The 19,286-nt window shown below is 36.5% G+C and overlaps 2 protein-coding genes and 1 pseudogene across 2 annotated transcripts; all 3 read right to left on the reverse strand.

Annotated features, from left to right (window-relative positions):
* Positions 1–816: 816 nt before the first annotated feature.
* On the reverse strand, positions 817–2,307 carry LOC114738279 (UDP-glycosyltransferase 73C4-like; annotated as a pseudogene).
* Positions 2,308–11,608: 9,301 nt separating this feature from the next.
* LOC114738280 (UDP-glycosyltransferase 73C4-like) lies at positions 11,609–13,459 on the reverse strand. Its single transcript, XM_028926322.1, has 2 exons — positions 13,316–13,459; positions 11,609–13,192 (listed from the first exon to the last, which is right to left on the reverse strand). The coding sequence occupies exons 1-2, from the start codon at positions 13,457–13,459 to the stop codon at positions 11,609–11,611; spliced, it is 1,728 nt and encodes a 575-aa protein (XP_028782155.1).
* Positions 13,460–15,312: 1,853 nt separating this feature from the next.
* Positions 15,313–17,240, reverse strand: LOC114738285 (UDP-glycosyltransferase 73C3-like). Its single transcript, XM_028926327.1, has 2 exons — positions 15,735–17,240; positions 15,313–15,332 (listed from the first exon to the last, which is right to left on the reverse strand). The coding sequence occupies exons 1-2, from the start codon at positions 17,233–17,235 to the stop codon at positions 15,328–15,330; spliced, it is 1,506 nt and encodes a 501-aa protein (XP_028782160.1). The 5' UTR covers positions 17,236–17,240; the 3' UTR covers positions 15,313–15,327.
* Positions 17,241–19,286: the final 2,046 nt, after the last annotated feature.

Genomic DNA, 19,286 nt, shown 5'->3' on the forward strand with positions numbered 1-19,286 from the left:
GTTAACATAAATTAAAATTACATTTCTACTATGAAATAAATAAGTAGAGATATATTCTGTTAATTTTATTTAATTTCAGTTACAAAATGACAAGATTGTTTATGGACGTCCGATAATTTTCATGAAAACAATTGTATGCTTCTGGAAAATAACATGATAAGATTTTTCAATTGTGTGAAAATATTAAACGTGTTCTATTGTTGTTAAAAGAAATAATTTATCATGTTTTAATTAAAAATCCTTTTTAAGTACATCAAAAAGAATAATTAACACACACTTCTTGAGTTCCCAGTTTCTCGATCTCTCCTTAATTATCTGACTAGTTTCATACACACATGCCCCAAAAGCTATGTAACCGTTTGGTACGTATAGAACCTCTCTCTCTCTCTCTCTCTCTCTCTCTCTCTCACACACACACACACACACACTCAGTGCAAAACATTAGGAGAATCAAAAGAAAAATCAAACCAGTATTGGGTCCTATTTAGAAAATAAATGAGATTAAGGTTCTGAAATTTAATTCTACCTCCAATCTGATCCTAAATATAAGAGTTAGTTTGTAGTCTGCACTACAAATGACAAGGAACTGTTATGTCCATTGGCTTTCGGGTGGGTTTCTAGATTAGAATGCAGGAATCCGAGATATGTTCTCAATATATATCTAACAAACACTGAAATAGAATTATGTAAAATACAAACCATGATATGAACTGGTACATAAACACATGTAGGTTACTTATTCCTAGAAGATCCAAGAAAAACAAGAACAAAAACAAAAGCCAATACATGCAGCAACCTGCAATCTTTCACACCCTTTTATGCATTTGGACTTGGTTGAGGCTGATTCAATTTCATCCCCATGACATGTTGTTTTATGTCTTCAATAAGTAATGATAAGTTAAGATAAGAAGACCCATCTTCCTGGATACCCTTCTTTGCTTTCTCTGCATAATTCCTTGCCCTTTCTCTTATCTTCTCACTTTCTTCATCTTCTTCATTCATCACTTTCTCTATTGCCCCCTTCACATTTTCCCTCCTCACCTGAACCCCGTACTTGTCTTCCTCCCCAAAACTTATCGTGGTCTCAGCTCCAACCTTTTCATTGAAAAACTGCTCTGCACTCAGAGGAAATGTCATCAATGGCACCCCACTACATATCCCCTCAAGTGTTGAGTTCCATCCACAATGTGTCAGGAATGATCCTATATGGCTTTGTGTGACAGTATCAGAACTTGAGGCACCCAACCTCTTATTATGAGTCCTCTTCCTTTCACTCTCTCCTCTGATCCATCTTCCTTCATTAGCTTCTCCATTTCTTCTCTTTTGTGATCTGCTCCTCTCAACACCAAAATGAATGGTCTCTTTGCAGCTTCCAGTCCCAAACCTATCTCCATCAGTTGCTCTGGTGGGACATAGTTTATGCTTCCCAGGCAGACGTAGATTACAGATCTTGCAGGCCATGAATCGAGCCACTTCAAATATTGTTGGCTTTGTTTCTCGTTATTGAAGTCTGTGTTCTTGCCTCTCTGAGCCTTGTCTAAGTTGTCCTTGTTGCATAATGAGACCGGACCAATGCACCAAATCTTTTGCTTCGTCACTTTCTCATACTCTTTCACGTACTCAGCTTCCAACTCTTGGAAACTGTTCACTACCACCCCGTAAGCTTCCTTTTCAGTTTTCCTTACTTCATCGAAAATATCATTGGGTTTAAAATTTCGTGGAAGCTGAGGTCTTTTAAGCTCGATTCTATGAGGCAATCCGGGGACAACGAATGCCTCTGAATCAGAGACTCTCTCGTACACCTTTGACCTCCACAGGCTGTGACTGCATAATAGGTTGAAACAATTAAGTTCCATCGAATATAATTCTTGGACCTTGGAACTTCTTTGCCACAGAAGCCACTGATGGAACGTATCTGTCAGATATTATGCAGGTGGGAGGAGGAGAAGTAAGTGTTTCAAAGAGTTCTTCAAGTGGGCGCTGCAGCTTACAGAGAGATTTAAAAAACTTCATCTTCATGTCCACGGAAGTCACAGCGTCCACGCTCTCACATCCCTCAGGCACACCCGACGACTCAGCACTTGGGAACTGAAAAAGTCGAAGCTCGATCGGTGAGTTACAGTTCTGGTTTTCTCTTTCAGTGGTGGCTTTGACTCGCATGGCGTTGAGAGGTGTGGTCACCAAGGTCACCTTCACGTTTCGCCGGCGAGCCAACAATCTGGCCATGTCCGCCATGGGAAGAAGATGACCTGACGCCATTAAAGGTATCAAAACAAAGTGAAGAAGCTCAGGCTTCTGCGATTCCATATGGTTCCACAGAGATTACATATAGATATATATATATATATATATATATGGGTTTTGATTTGTACAAAGGATGATGTTCGAGAAGATGTAGGGGGCCACAAGAGGGTTGGCCGTATGTATATATGGTGTGATGCTTTGATGAATTTGGAAAATTTTTCTTAATTTAAGATCCGAAAATAATTTCATTCGTTCGTTGCACTTTGTTTTGTTCGTTCATGGCATTGCAATTAATACATCCATATATGACCCTTTCATAATTTTTTTTTATAAGGAACCTTTAATATTGGAATGTATATGATACTATACTATTTTGAATTGTGTTTAATATTTATTAACATTCACTGATTGATTTTATAATGTTGTCCTATTTTACTTTGGATTTCCTTTTATCAGTTAACAAATAAAACTAGATAGGCGCATGTGCAATGAATTGAATGTTTAAAAGAAAGACTAATACCAGTAAAACAAAGACCCCATATATATATATATATATATATATATATATATCCATCAAATCCTGCATGAACATGAAAGTTCTATGCATAATAGATGCAAAAGACGTATATTTAAAATTAAAGTTCTATGTACACACAATTGAACCTGAAAAAAAAAATTCTTTTTTTGAGGATGGAGTGACTACACACTATATATCTTCCAGCAAAACTAAAACGTAATATCTTGCCCAACAAATAATATTTCCTAAGACCTTAATGATATAAATATATATAATAGAACCAATGATGGTTGAGTCCGATATACAAGTGTCTAGTATCTCATAACATGATGAATTGAGGTTCAAATCATTGCTAAGAAATGTGCTCATTTTACTTTTAGTGCTTGAAACTGCCTTCAATAGGAACAAATATCAAGATACAATATCAACATAATTAAATACTACTTCTGGTCCTAATTATAAGATATCGTTTCTAGTTTACAAATAAGGTTTTATAATTAAAACAGAGATAGTATCAGAGAGGTGCGGGGTGATCATAGGTTGAATCCCATGATGATGGGAGAGTGGAAAGAGGACAAGAAGTTGATGGTGTGGAAAAGGATATGCATGAGCTGGTTGGCCACATATGTCTCTGGCACCGTTTGGATTGCATTGCAAACATTGGTTTGGAAGCCCAAACCATGGTTTGCCCAAAATGCTATCCAAACAGCCAGGAAAATTAAACAAACCAAGGTTCTGGTAAAACCATGGTTTCAACCGGTGAAACCATGGTTTGGACGGCAGCATATCTCATCTGCTTCTCGGGTCCAATTGCTGAAAGGAACGGTGGGCCCCTCCACAAATGACCAAAGGCTCCAATTATTGCTCTGTGTGTTCAATAATTCCTCTCCTCTCGTTCACGCCTTCTCCCCAGTCGGTCCCCGCACCCCACACAACACCATCCTTCACAGAACACCAGTCGAGTCCACGGTCTTCCTTTCCTCCTTCACAAAATGAGTCGCCGCTGGTGAAGAAGTCGCCGTCTAGCCACGGTTTGAAGAAGTCGCCGCCGGTGAGAGAAATCGCAGCTCCATGGTTGAAGAAGATTGCAGCTATTTCTGGCGCTAAGGTTCGGTGTGAAGCATTTGGCTGTGGTCGGTGTTCCCTGGCTCAGATCCGTCGCTCAGGTAAGGTGGCTCAGATCCAGCGTTTTCTTCTTCTCCATAGCCTCTGTTTCTTCCTCTGTAAATTAATCGGCGTGTTGCGAGCTGGACCTTCTTCTGGTTCTGGGTCTTCTTCTGCCTTTAATGAAACCGAAAAATAACAAGGTCTTCTAGTTCCCTTTGTCCCTCACCTGTTCGGCGCCTCACCCACAAACTCCATCAATCTCTGTTAGCTCTTTCTCTCATGCTCCAGCTCTGCCCTTCGATAGTCCCTTTCACTCACAGCTTCGTCCGGTTCGATTGATTGGATTGTTTTATATCTTCCGATTAAATTTTCAGATAATTGATGTTGGATGGTTTATTATATTTTCAGATAATTGATGTGTTGGATTGTTTTTTGGGTAAGGAATCGTGAAATGATATAGCCGTTTGTCGTTGATGCTTGCTGGGAACTTGCCATGAGAGTTTGACTCGTTAATTATCCGTTCGGAAAAATTCTGATTTGAATATTGATGTTGTTTAGTAATCTTGCTTATTAATATTAGGTTGGTTTATGCGTGGCATAGGACAGAAATTATTCGGTTGGTTTGAGCCTGATATATGGTATTTTCGGTTGGTTTATAATGTCTGATTTTTTTTTGTTCTAAGATCTGTTTATCTTACGCACAAATATACCAAATGCAAATCTTTGTGTTAAATGTTTGAATCATGATAACAAAAATGTTCAACATTCATAATTTTTATCGCATCACGGTTTGTCGTCTGACTGTAGTGAATTTTTTTTTCAGTGCTGGGTTGAGGTGTTTGGTTGGTGCTGATTTTTCTTCATTGATAGTTGTGGCTGACGTTTTGCTTTCAGTGGTGGGTTAATTTTCATTCATGGATTCATTTGTGTAGCTTGGTTTATCTGATTTCGGTTTGCTTCCTTTGTTGAAACCGAAACATCGTGCTACTCTCAGGGATGGTCTTTGCTTTCGGGGCCAGAGGATCAGTTTTCGGTTCATATTAGGGGTGTTCAAGGCCGGCCCGTCCCGGTTGGCCCGTTCCGGTCCCGGTCTTATTGGGACGGGACGGATCCGTCCCGAAATTTTTCGGGACGGGACAAACCGGGACGGGACAAAAAAGGGACCAGGACGGGACGGGACACAGGACGGGGTCGTCCCGTCCCGGTCCCGTCCCGGTTCCTTTTTTTAAAAAAAATTAATTAATTTTTTTAATTTTTATATAATATCATTTTTTTCATATTTTTTTAAGATTTGAGACTATTGTATGGAACTATGGATATATTTATTTAGAGTTTTTATATTTGTTAATGATTTGAGATTATTGATGATTAGAATTTTTAGCAAGTTTTTATTGTGTTAAAAGCTTTTGTTTAGAGTTTTTAATAACTATTATATGTAATATTTTGAGCTTTTGTTTAAGAGTGCCCAAACAAATAAAAAAGATGTTTTTATAAGATTTAAGCTCAAAAAAATATAATTAAAAAAATTAGATTTTTTTAAAAAAAATTAAAAAAAATAAAAAAAAATATTTCGGGACGTCCCGGTCCCGTCCCGGATCCGTCCCGTCCCGACCGGGACCGGGACAACCCCTGGACGGGCCGGGACACGGGACAGAAAATCTGTCCCGTTACTGTTCATCGGGACGGAACCGGGACGGGCCTGTCCCGGTCCCGATCCGTCCCGTGAACACCCCTAGTTCATATAGTTTGACTAGTTTTTCTAGAGATATATTTGTAATCCTTATGTTTTATTTTTTGTAATCTTGTTTTAAACAAAATTATAGGATGTTGTATTTGTGGTAATCAAAATTATTTTTTTTAATTTTTTTTCTTGTCATTAAAGGAATGGGAACATAGTTTCATTTTATGTTGGATTAAAAAAATTAATTACATGTTAAAAAAACATAGAATGAATTTCTTTTTGTTTTAAATAAAAATGAAGGAAAGAAAAATGTTAATATGGTATTCATAGTTGATTTGGGTAATAATGACACCTGTTATTTCAATTGATTTTGAGTTGATTAACCTGTGATGACTGAAGAGCTGTAATTGTGCTATAGCATAATGGGTAAGAATACGGTGAAAGCTTCCTGGGACCTACGAACCACGAAAGTGTTTATTGACCTATGCATTGAACTTGTGCAACAAGGGGAAAGAAAAGGTACTTGCTTAACAAAGAAAGCTTGGGATATTCTTGGTGATAAATTTACTGCCAAAACTGGAAGAGTGTATGAAAAAGCTCAATTTAAGAATAAATATGATTCCCTACGAAAGGAGTGGCAGACATGGGATAGGCTGTTTCGTGAGACAGGATTGGGATGGGATATTGAAAGGAATACTGTCAGTGCAACTGATGATTGGTGGGAGAGAAAAATAAGGGTAATTATTGAACCTTTTGATCTTACATTTTCTCTACTTGTTAATGTTTTGTGTATATTTACTGTTTTTTGGAATATTGTATGATATTATTGGTGTCTAATGTGCAAGAAGTTCCAAACTACGAAAAATTCAGAGAAAGAGGACTTTAATTTAGGGATCAATTAACTCAACTATTTGGGAGTGTGGCTGCAACTGGACCACAAGCATGGGCACCTTCTTCCATGACACTTCCAAGTGAAGGAACACCGAATGAAGATTTGGAAGAAGGGTCCAGAGATAGTGATGAAATTTTAGGTGCACCAACTGGTATAAGTGGAGAATTTAACTCAGTGAACTTCAATAACAATAGTGGAGGTAATGGGGGCAACACTGAATTGAGGCAGGATAACAGTGGTGGGGGTACGAGCAGAGGTGGGAGTCGACCTAGTAGTTCACTGGGGTCAGAAGGAAGAGTGAAGTCATGAAGAAACGCACATCTCCCTCTATGAAAATAGCGGATGCACTTAGCAAGATTGCTGAAACAAATATTTCTGAGGCTGAGCGTGGCAATGAGGTCATTTCACGAGTAGAAGCTAGAAGGTTGGAAGAAGAAGCTAGAAGGTTGGCAGAAGAAGCGCGTGCTTATGAGATTTCAATTAGGGGAGTCCTGTCTCACCTCAAAATAGTTCCTGAAGTTGTCAGTGATTCTGATTTCTTTAGACGGTGCACACAACTCCTTATGGAACTGCCGGAGGCAAGGGAAATGTATGCAGCTCTGAAGGATCAGAAGGAACAACTTCTGCCTATTTTGGAGTTTTACACTAGATTTATGACTTGTTTATTATATTAGACAGTTTCATATGTGTATCGTTTTATGTGACTAGTGGATTGTTATATGAATCAGACAACTCTGTTACTTTTATAAATGTTTTGTAATTTCTACGTAGGAATTCTAAACTTTATGTGTATGTGCACAGGATAAAACGAATATGGATGATGAAATTAAACATGTGGAAGAGCATGCTAAGGGACGAAAAAAAAGGGTTAACAAAGTTGCAGCATTGGTTGGTGCATACGCTACTTTGAACTTGTGTAAGAAGCCTCGGCATACAAGTGCTTATACAGGTTGCTTATGGGTAAGGGATGTTTTACATGGCAATCCCAGTCGTTGCTATAACATGTTTAGGATGGAACGGGATGTGTTCTTAAGTCTGGTGGAACAATTGCAACAACATAGTCTAAAAGAAACTAAAAATATAGGGTTACATGAATCAGTTGCAATGTTTTTACATACCATTGGCCATGCACTTAGTAGCAGAATGCAACAAGAAAGATTTCAACATTCAGGGGAGACAATTAGCAGACATTTTCATAATGTCCTAATGGCATGCTGTAGACTTGTCATGTCTAATATCAAACCAAAAGATCCAACATTCCGGCATGTTCATACAAAAATTCGGTTTGGTAAATACTGGCCTTTTTTTAAACATGCTATTGGAGCAATTGATGGCACACATATTTCATGCATTGTCAGTTCAACAGATCAAACTAAATTTATCTCTAGGAAAGGAACAGTGTCACAAAATGTCATGACGGTTTGTGATTGGGACATGTGTTTTACTTTTGTCTTGGCCGGATGGGAAGGTAGCGCACATGATGCTCGGATATTTGATCATGCCCTCACAACTCCTTCAACGAACTTTCCCCATCCACCTGAAGGTATTTTTTTATTTCCTAAATTTTTGTTATATTTAGTTTAACAATAGAAACATAATTTACAATAATTTCATTTTTTATATAGGAAAATATTATTTGGTGGATGCTGGATACCCAACACCGAATGGATATCTCGGCCCATACAGACGGGAGCGTTACCATCTGCCTGATTTTCGAAGGACATCTGGGTTTGAAAATGACAATGAGATCTTTAATTATTTCCATTCAAGTTTAAGGAGTACAATTGAAAGAACTTTCGGAGTTTGGAAAAAAAAGTTCGCAATTTTACAAAGCATGCCATCCTATGATTATGAAACATAAGTTAAAATCGTTTGTGCAACGATGGCTATACATAATTTTATTAGAACGACATCTATTACTGATCCTGGATTCGTTCAGTTGGAAGAAGAAGGTACTTATGTAAGAGATGATGATGATGGGGTTGGATTTTCACGTGTACATTCATCAATTCAATCTTCATCTTACATGGCTCAGGTTCGTGATAGCATAAGAGACGAACTTATTAATTCAATACGAGGATAGTAGTCATGTCTTATTTATTTCCTTCTATCATAGATTGTAATATGTAGTTAAAAACAAAACCTATTACAAATGCTTTGTATCGATGCATCATCTTAATGATTATGACACTTCTTTATTTATATTTCTTTTATTAATATTATACCTTATATTCTCAAGCTAATTATTGCTTACTTTAATAATTAATAAATTGTTTTAAGACGTGTTTATTCTATTTTATCAAACAACATCATCCCATTTTATGTTTATAATCTTCATGAAAAATACATAACTTTCTGTTTGCAACAAAATAATTCATCTTCTCTAAAAATATTTTCACTCTTATATTTTATGAATATATATGTGTGGTGACAATTAATTAATTAATTGTATTAAACATCAGAGGTTATTATACATGTAGTATGTTATGACAAAAAGTAGTTGTGAAAAAATGTTATAGGATTTCACGTTTAAAATCTTTACAGAAAATTAATATTTTTCTGTTATTAAAAAAATCATTTTTCTATAAACATATTTAATATTATGTTTTATAAATACATGTACACATATTAATTATGTATTAATTATATTATCTTATATATTATTAATTATGTTAGTAAAAAATTTTGCATTAACAATTTTATTTCTTCAAATCAAAATATATCATAAAATATATCCCTTATATAATTATCATATTAACTTATACCCTTTTTGGTAATTTCCACATGTAAAAAGTGCTTCTGGTAATAACTATCCAAACACTCTCACTTCTCAGAATCTATTCTCCACAGAATTTATTCTCCACAGAATCTATTCTCCAGAATCACTTTTCCAAACCACGGTTTGGTTTCATCCAAACATACCCTCTGTACGATGATGATGTCCATCTTCAAAATTATTAAAATGAGCTTTCTTAGTTGTGGATTTCAATGTCCTTCTTTTACCTCTTTTGATTCAACCATCAATAAAGAAACGTAAGCATAGCTTATTCTGGTTTCATGAAACTACTTACGATTCCTGTCAAATGATTAATTAAAGTTAGATGCATGCTCATAAGTATAATAAATCATCGTTTAAGAAAATCTTAATTCATCATGTGAAGATGCAAATCATCATAAAATGTGGTAGAAATTGATATATAATAAAAGGCTCCTCCTCCGGTTCTTAATTAACTAATTTGAGTAAATTAAGAATGTTAGTTAAATTAGTTAATATGATATGTTTTTTCTAAAATACCCCAAGCATCTTTTTTAGTTCCCTCCCTCCTTCTCCTACTTGATTGTTATTGGGAGAATATTAATAAGATTAATTTGAAAAAAATTGATAAACATGTGAAATAAGTCTTGTATATAAGACCGACATTAACTTCATGATTAACTCTTATATTAAAGATTGAAAAAGTATAACAAATTTATTTGAGAGTAGCAGGTTCAATTAAAATAGTTAATTTTAATTTGTGATAAAAATTTAATGGAAGATTTTTTGTTCATGAGATGTCAGGGGCTTCTTACTTCCCAAACAAATCCTTCTACATCTATTCCTAAATGCTGAATTGCTTATTCATTGCCAAAGATGTCTTAGAATCAATAATTCATTATCTAGTAGTTTTTCGTTCTAATACTCTATCCGAGAGTTATAATTCATTTTAGTAATGATACACACACACACAAACACGAGTGTTGCAATAAGTTTAATAAAATTTTAACATAAATTGAAATTAAATTCCTATTATAATTAAATACTACCCCCCGTCTTTAATATAAGAGCTAGTTTGACATTCAATTTTATCCTAAATATAAAACTTCAATCCACTTTTTCTCTCATATTTATCTATTTTTTCACAAAATAGTCATTATAACAGTTACACATGTTAAATATTTTATCAAATGGTAACTTTAGCTAATCACATAATTAGTAAGAGTATTTTAAGAAAGACATCGATTTATTACAAATAATTAACTTAACTAATTTTTTTATTCTATTCAAATTAGTCAACTGGCTATTATACTAAGAATGGGAGGTACTACCTTCAGTTCTAATTATAAGAGCTAGTTAACTAATTTGAAGAAATTAAGGAAATAAGTTAAATTAGTATTTGTAATAAGTATGTATTGTCTTTTTTTAAAATATCCTTGCTAATCAAATGTGTTGCCTAAAACTATCATCATTAGAAGGACTACCTTGGAAAAAAAATACATAAATATAAGAGACAAAGTGGATTGGAGTCTTATATTTAGAACCAAATTAAAAGTTAAACGAGGTCTTATATTAAAGATCGGAGGTAGTAGTAGTTAGATATGCATTCTCTTAATTTAAGGTAGGGAAAAATTCATCAGACTTTTCTGTTACAACATGATAAGATTGTGGACGTCCGATGTATATGACAAGCTAGGTATGGTTTTCATGAAAACGATTGCATGATTCTAGACAACAGCATGATAAGACTTTTCAATTGTATGAAAATCATAAACGTGTTATATTATTGTTTGAAAAAAATAATTTATCATGTTTTAATTAAAAACCCTTTTAAGTACAATCACAAAGAATTAGCCTCGCATGTATCTTGAGGTCCCAGTTTCTCTCCTTAATTATTTGAATAATAGTTTACACACACACACACACCCCAAAAGCTGTGTAACCTATCCTTTGGTACGCAAAAAAGCGACTCTCTCTCTCACACACACACTAGGTTTATGTAACTTCATTAGGTTTATGGCCCCAACTTATAATGAGTATTAGGGCCTATTTGCAAAATAAATGAGATATGGGTTCTGAAATGTAGTATGTCCCATTTTGTTTGACATGAAGAGGAGCCGTTATCTCCTTGTTTGTGTTGTGTCGGTGAGCCACAGTGACTTGAATTTTTCTTCCATGTGAAGAACACGTGAAATCAGAAATCCTAGCAAGTGATTTGGCTCTCGTACGTGTGGGTTCAAGATTAGAAATTAAAGCTGGAATCCCAGAGGTTTTCTCTAACCAAACACTGAAATAAAATTGAGTAAAATATGAACCATGATATGAACTAATAGTACGTAAACATGTTCCTTAGGAGATCGTAAAAACAAAAACAAAAACAATAGCCAATACAACAACATTATTTCACACCGTCTATGCATTTGGACTTGGTTGAGGCTGATTCAACTTCAACCCCATGACATGTTGTGCTATATCTTCAGTTAGTAGAGACATGTTAAGCCAAGAAGATCCACCTTTCTGCATTGCCTTCTTTGCTTTCTCTGCATAATTCCTTGCCCTTTCTCTTATCCTCTCACTTTCTTCATCTTCATCCATCACTTTCTCTATTGCCTCCTTCACTTTTTCCCTCTTCACCTGAACCCCGTACTTGTCTTCTTCCCCAAAATTTATAGCAGTCTCCGCTCCAACCTTCACACCTGTCTCCAACAACTGTACTGCAACCTTTTCATTGAAAAACTGCTCTGCATTCAGAGGAAATGTTATCAATGGCACCCCGCTACATATCCCTTCAAGTGTTGAGTTCCATCCACAATGTGTTAAGAATGATCCTATGGCTTTGTGTGACAGTATCAGAACTTGAGGCACCCAACCTCTTATTATAAGTCCTCTTGCTTTCACTCTCTCTTCTAATCCATCTTCTTTCAGCAGCTTCTCCATTTCATCTCTCTTGTATGCTCCTCTCAGCACCAAGATGAATGGTCTCTTTGAAGCTTCCAGTCCCAAACCTAGTTCCATCAGTTGCTCTGGTGGTACACAGTTTAAGCTTCCGAGGCAGACATAGATTACAGATCTTGCAGGCCATGAATCAAGCCACTTCAAATATTGTTGGCTTTGCTTCTCGTTATTGGATTCTGTGTTCTTGCCTCTCTGAGCCTTGTCTAAGTTGTCCTTGTTGCATAATGAGACTGGACCAATGCACCAAATCTTTTGCTTCGTCACTTTTTCATACTCTTTCATGTAGTCGGCTTCCAACTCTTGGAAACTGTTCACTACCACCCCATAAGCTTCCTTTTCAGTTTTCCTTACCTCATCGATAAAATCACCGATCTCCTGGTGTTTTCTTAGGTTAAACGTCCTGGGAAGCTGAGGTTTTTTTAATACAATTCTATGAGGCAAGCCGGGGACAACGAATGCTTCTGAATCAGAGACTTTCTCATAAACCTTGGAACTGCACAAGCTGTGACTGCATAATAGGTTGAAACAATTAGTTCCATCGAATATGATTCTTGGAACTTGGAACTTCTTCGCCACAGAAGCCACTGATGGAACGTATCTATCAGATATTATGCAGGTGGGAGGAGGAGAAGTAAGTGTTTCAAAGAGTTCTTCAAGTGGGCGCTGCAGCTTACAGAGAGCTTTAAAAAACTTCATCTTCACGTCCATGGAAGTCAGAGCGTCCACACTCTCACATCCCTCAGGCACGCCAGCCTCAGCACTTGGGAACTGGAAAAGTTGAAGCTCGATGGGCGATGATGAGCTACAGTGCTGGTTTTCTCTTTCAATGGTGGCTTTGACTCGCACGGCGTTGAGAGGTGTGGTCACCAAGGTCACCTTCACGTTTCGCCGAGCCAATAATCTAGCCATGTCGACCATGGGAAGAAGATGACCAGGCGCCATTAAAGGTATCAAAACAAAGTGAAGAAGCTCAACATTCTGACGCGTCACGATGGAAGGCAAAGATTCCATGGCAAACACAGAGAGATCAGATAATGGGATCTGTTAAAGGATCGATGCTTAGAAAAGAGCAACGAGTGTTGTTATGTACTGTGAGAGGGCATGCATATAGGGTTGTGAGGTCGTGGATCGGTGTCCCTGAAATGAAATGACGCAAGAGCTTACGTTGTTCGATCGAACCGAACAAGCAGAGAAGTCTGAGACTGAGAGGCAAACGTAGGCAAGTTCTCTATCCGATGATGTTGGGAGAGAGGGTGGACATGGAAGTTTCAGGTTTGTAAAAAGGATACGCATGAGCTGGTTGGCCATATATGTCTCTGTACGTACGATGTATATCCATTTTCAAAATGAGTTTTGATTTTCGTCCACAGAAAAAAAAGCTTTTTTTCTTTTCTGAGTAGGGCCTTTCAATGCACGGACCACACAGGCTCTGATGTGTTCTACTTCTTCTTCTTTCTTCTTCTTTCGGTTGAAGCATGAATGAAATTACGTGAGGATATGCTATATTGGTTTTGTGAAACCTCTTCAGATTTCTGTCCAAAGATTAGATATTGCATGATTCAAAGCTGACAGATTTGATCTTTTCTTTTGGTGGAAATGACCGCAGGAAAAAAACCAAAAACAAAAATCCCATTTAAGTTAATTTTTTTTGGGGGGGGGGGGGGCGGGGGGAATCCCGTACGCCAATGCTTATTTGTATTGAATTGACTTTTCACCTGTTAATTTTGAAACAATTAGAGAAAGTCCATTGAAATAATCATAATAATATAACATTTATTTAGTGCGAGTAGGATGAAATAGTGGATTTTAATTGTAAATTAGTACAGAAATTGTAAAGAAAAATATTAAAAATAATAAATATTTATGAAATTATTGAAATATAACTTGTATAAGTATTCTCATGAGTGGATCGACAAATTTTTTAAGATCACTTAAAATTATATTTCTATAATGTAATGTTGCAGCTTCTAACGCGATAAGACTAAGAGGGTCCAATAATAACATGGGAGGGTTTGGTTTTCCTGCAAACAAATGTACGATTCTTCAATGAAATCCCAATAAACGAAGACAAGACTGCCAACGGCGGTGTTAGAAGAGATATCAAAGGACTTGATCTCCAGATTTGTTGTCGAAGAATATCATCTCATTTTCGTCCTTCTCTTTCATTTCTCATCATCTCATCTTTATCTTTGAATAAAAGTTAATGTTTCATGTTTAAATCCGCGTTGTTTTCTTTTCTTTCTTTTTTTTAATTTAGAGTATATTTTCTTTAAGAAATTATTTAAAAAATTAAAATTTTTGTTCAGGACATATCAAAATATAACTCGTTTTATATCTAACAACAAAAAAATTTGGAAAAGGTATAAAATTGATGGGGCAGCAACAAAGAGGGCATTAGAGTGGGGCAACAGACACCTCCTCCCTGTCTTTGGACTCTGTTAATTGCAAACAACTGGCAGAGCTGAGATTTTTATATCCTTAATACTTTCTTCAGTTTTTAATATAAAAAATTTATTTAATTTTTACTTTAATCTTAAATATAAGATTTTAATTTACTTTGTCTCTTATATTTATCTATTTTTTTCAAATTATTAGTCCTTATAATAATGGTAGTTCTAACCAATACATTTGATTAGCAAGAATCTTTTAGGAAAGACAACACGTATTTATTATAAATAACTAATTTAACTAATTTTCGTAATTTACTCAAATTAGTCAACAAGCTCTTCTATTAAGGACCGGAAGCAGTATAAGATAGTTAAAAATTAAATTTGGTTCTAAATATAAGATCCCAACTCACTTTATCTTTTAAAAATTTGTAATTCATTCTCTAAATTATCCCTATTAATTATAGTTTTTTTTCATAATCATTTCAAATTAGTTTCAAAGATATATTCAATGGCGACGCACCGGAGATAATGCGATTTGACTTGGAAGGCAGAAACTGTGGAACGGACGCTACTTAATGACATGATGCGATGGAAATTAAATAGTGTCCAACACGATGATAATGATGTGGGCTGTGGGGTGAGAGTGAGATAGTGGAGATCCAAGTCCATGATTTGTAAAAAGCACATGCATTGATCTGGTTTGATTTGGCCATACACGTGTCTGTCTGTGCCACACGCGGATCTTCATCTTCAAATCATCAACATGAGTCTTTTGATTGACCACGATTAATCTGCTTAATTAAATTTGTTAGAAAAAATATTAATTAAAATGAATGTTCGTGAAATTATTTTTAACTTTCACGACGATAATAATAAATATAAGTAATGTTGCAATTCAGTTTAATAAGTTTCTGAGACAAAATTAAAATTAAATTTCTACTGTAAAGTCAATAATTAAAATTATGTTCTTTTCTTTTCCAAATAGAGGTAAAAACTAAACTACCATTAGACTTTTCAATCCTGATCCACAAATATATATCATGGACGTCAAAATATTGCATTCATAAACACTGATTTTCTGATGTACAATAGCTTATAACTTGGTAAATAAAGTAAAGAAACATAAACTAATAAAATGTAAATGATTGATTTCGCTACTTCAAAAATAGTTTAATTCTTTTATTCCATCATACATTGTATTATGTCTTCAATCAGCAGTGACAAGTTAAGGTAAGAAGATCCGCCTTTCTGCAGTGTTCTGTTTGCCTTCTCCGCATAATTCCTTGCTCTTTCTCTTATCCTTTCACTTTCCTCATCTTCTTCACCCATTACTTTCTCTATTGCCTCCTTCACTTTCTCCCTCTTCACCTGAACCCCATACTTGTCTTCCTCCCCTAGATGTACAGCAATCTCAGCTCCCACCCTCGCACCTATCTCCAACAACTGAACAATCACCTTCTCATTATAAAATTGATCAGAAGATAGAGGAAATGTTATTAGTGGCAGTCCATTACTGATCCCTTCAAGCGTTGAGTTCCATCCACAGTGTGTTAAGAATGATCCTATTGCTGTGTGTGACAGTATCAGAACTTGAGGCACCCAACCTCTTATTATGAGTCCTCTTCCTTTCACTCTCTCTTCTAATCCATCTTCCTTCAGTAATTTGTCCATTTCTTCTCTTTTGTATGAGTCTCTCAGTACCCAAATGAATGGCCTCTTTGTAGCTTCCAGTCCCAAACCTAGCTCCATCAATTGCTCTGGTGGTACAAAGTTTAAGGTTCCAAGGCAGACATAGATGACAGATCTTGCAGGCCATGAATCAAGCCACTTCAAGTATTGGCCTTCTTCTTCTTCTTCTTTTTCGTTTGAGTCCGGTTTGCCTCTTTGAGTCTTATCCAAGTCGTCCTTGTTTGAGAGTGAGACTGGACCAACACACCAAACCTTTCTACCTGTGACTCTTCTATACTCCTTCACGTATTCTTCTTCGAACTCTTCAAAGCTATTCACTATCACCCCATATGCTTCTTCTTCACATTTCCTTGTTTTCTCACGCAAAACACTGACGTCTTGGCCTCTGTTAAGTGTAAACCACTCGGGAAGTTGAGATTTCTTAAACACTATTCTATGGGGCAATCCAGGCACAACGAATGGTTCTGATTCGGACAAGTTCTCATAGACTTCAGAATTATACAGACTGTTGTCACATAACAGAGTGAAACAGCTAGTTCCATCGAATGTTATTCTTGGAACTTGGAGCTTTTTAGCAATATCAGCTACAAATGGAAGGTATTTGTCATGTATTACGCAGGTTGGGGAGGGACTAATAAGCTTTTCAAAGACTTCTTCAACTGGTTCCTGCAACAAACACATAGCTTTCGCAAAGTTGAGCAGAAGATCCATGGAAGGTAAAGTGTCTATGCTCTCACACCCCTCTGGTAAACCAGCCTCAGCATTTGGGAATCGAAAATGTTGAACACTGATTGATGAACCAGACTGGATCTCCCTATCAATATTTGCCCGAACTCGAGCAGCATTTAATGGTGTGGTCATTATGGTGACCTTCACATTTCGCCGAGCCAAAAGTCTAGCCAAGTCTACCATGGGAAGAAGATGACCTGGGGCCATTAAAGGTATCAAAACAAAGTGAAGCTGATGAAGTTTCTGTGTCGACATGGCTGTCGTCAAAGATTCCATGGCGACTCAGAGGCTATAGTAGGATTTGATTTGAACTTGGCAGTGAGGATGTTTATAACTGAGGGGCACACATATGGCAAGTGGTGGAGAAGAAGTCCGTGATTTGTAAACAGATATGTATGAGCTGGTCCTGGCCACATACATATGTATCTGTCCGTGCCGTTGTCGATTTTCATCTTCAAAATGGGTTTTTAATTGTGACTTCCAATGCGTGCAATGTATCCGTGCCGTTGTCGATTTTCATCTTCAAAATGGGTTTTTAATTGTGACTTCCAATGAGTGCATGGACCCACGTCCTGGCTTGTTCTTATTTGTCCTTTTGAAGCTAGGAATAGGAATGTGTGAGCAGGTGATAAGCTGGTTTTATGAAATTCAGATATTTCTTTCAAACCCTTATCATGAGAGGATAATGCGGCGGGAGATGATAAATAATAAAATGCTAAGTGATTTGCATTCATTAATTTGTTTCTTAAATATTTTTCTGGGTACTGAACCATATTACCGGGTCTTGTTTACCTGCTTGGCCCGACCCAACCTGGTCTTTCCTTGACTGGCTATCCAGAATAAAACCCAGCACATGAAAAGTCCATCTTCCCCTGTTTCGTCTTTTTATAACCATCATGGGGTAGTTTTAAAAAAAAAAAAAAACGATGTTTGTTCTGCAGATCGTTTCTTTTCTGTAAATTCCTTTTGAACTCTTGTTCCTTCTTTTTCCCCTTGATGATCCTATTGGGATTGTGCTTATCAGTTCAGCTTCTACTTATGAACAATCTTGGGGGCAAAAAGATTTGGGTTCTGTCAGATTCCCCCTGTTTCGTTTAGTCGGAGATTATGCATTATTAATCTGATAAGTGATAACAGTCGTGCCTTAGTTTAAAGATTCTAAATGGGTTGTTCATGAATTCTTCCCTGCTTTTGTTTCGCTGCAAGCTATTTACAAATATGTGATACCCAATTTGAAGGGTCCTCTTTCGGAAATGCTTCATAAATTGCATTATAAACACTCTGTAATGTAGCGCGAGTTCACTTTTCGTAAACAGTTTTGAATATTGTGAACTTGGTAATTCCAAATTAAAGGAGAACAACATTTTATAAATAAAGAATATCATTCATAATTTCATAATAAATAACACATACACAGAAATAATCAAATGAATGAAGTGTCTCAATCTTAAAAAGAAAGCAACACTACAGTGGAGACCATGAACTGAACCCTACTGTAATACTCTCTACATCACCAAAGCCACAGCCATGACCGCTACAGCAACAGATCCAGCCATGCTAAACCTATTCAGACCGGCGCTGCTTGCCGCCGGTACTGGTGCTTCTGATGGGGGAGCAGAGATTGAGGAAGGAGACATTGCCGGAGCTTCGACAGGCGACTCCGAAGGAGATGACAGAGATGATGCCTTAGGTGGAGCAGCTAGCCCCGGCGATCCAGTCGGAGACAAGATCTTGGGAGAAGAAACCGGAGATCGAGCCGATGTGAGACTCACCAACAGTGAAACCACCAGCATCAACACCAACACAGAGGAGAAGCGAGCCATTTTAGACAGAGAAATTAAAATTCCAGAGAGAGAGGGAGGGAGAGAATACGTAGTCCGTGAGAGTGAGACTGCAATCCAAGAGTGATGAGTTGCAGAGATGAGTGAGATTGCAGTGAAGAAGAGAGCATGAAAATGAGTATTTATAGGAGGGTGAAGGTGGAGAGAGCCGTTGAGAAGGTGAAATGATTGTCACGCGGATCTCGAGAACAAGCGCAACAGTAAAGTTGTCAGTTTCCTGAATTTAAATTCTTAAAAGTAAAATTAAAATTAAAAAATTGAAATTTTTTTATTAAAGAAAATATATGTTTGATAAACTGAATTTTTTTTATTCATTTCAATTAAACACGTTAAAATTTAGATATTTTTAATTTTAATTACACAATATTTAATTATTACTTTAGATTAATCGGAGCAGTACATGTGTCTTAGAAACTAAGGCTACCCGCCCAAGAAGTTGAGGAAGAAGGACAAGTGAACGTTGCTTCATTGCTTACTAGCCGTTGA

This window comes from Neltuma alba, unplaced genomic scaffold (assembly GCF_004799145.2).
Source record: "Neltuma alba isolate B1F8T4 unplaced genomic scaffold, ASM479914v2 tig00013568_pilon, whole genome shotgun sequence".
Taxonomy (NCBI): Eukaryota; Viridiplantae; Streptophyta; class Magnoliopsida; order Fabales; family Fabaceae; genus Neltuma; species Neltuma alba.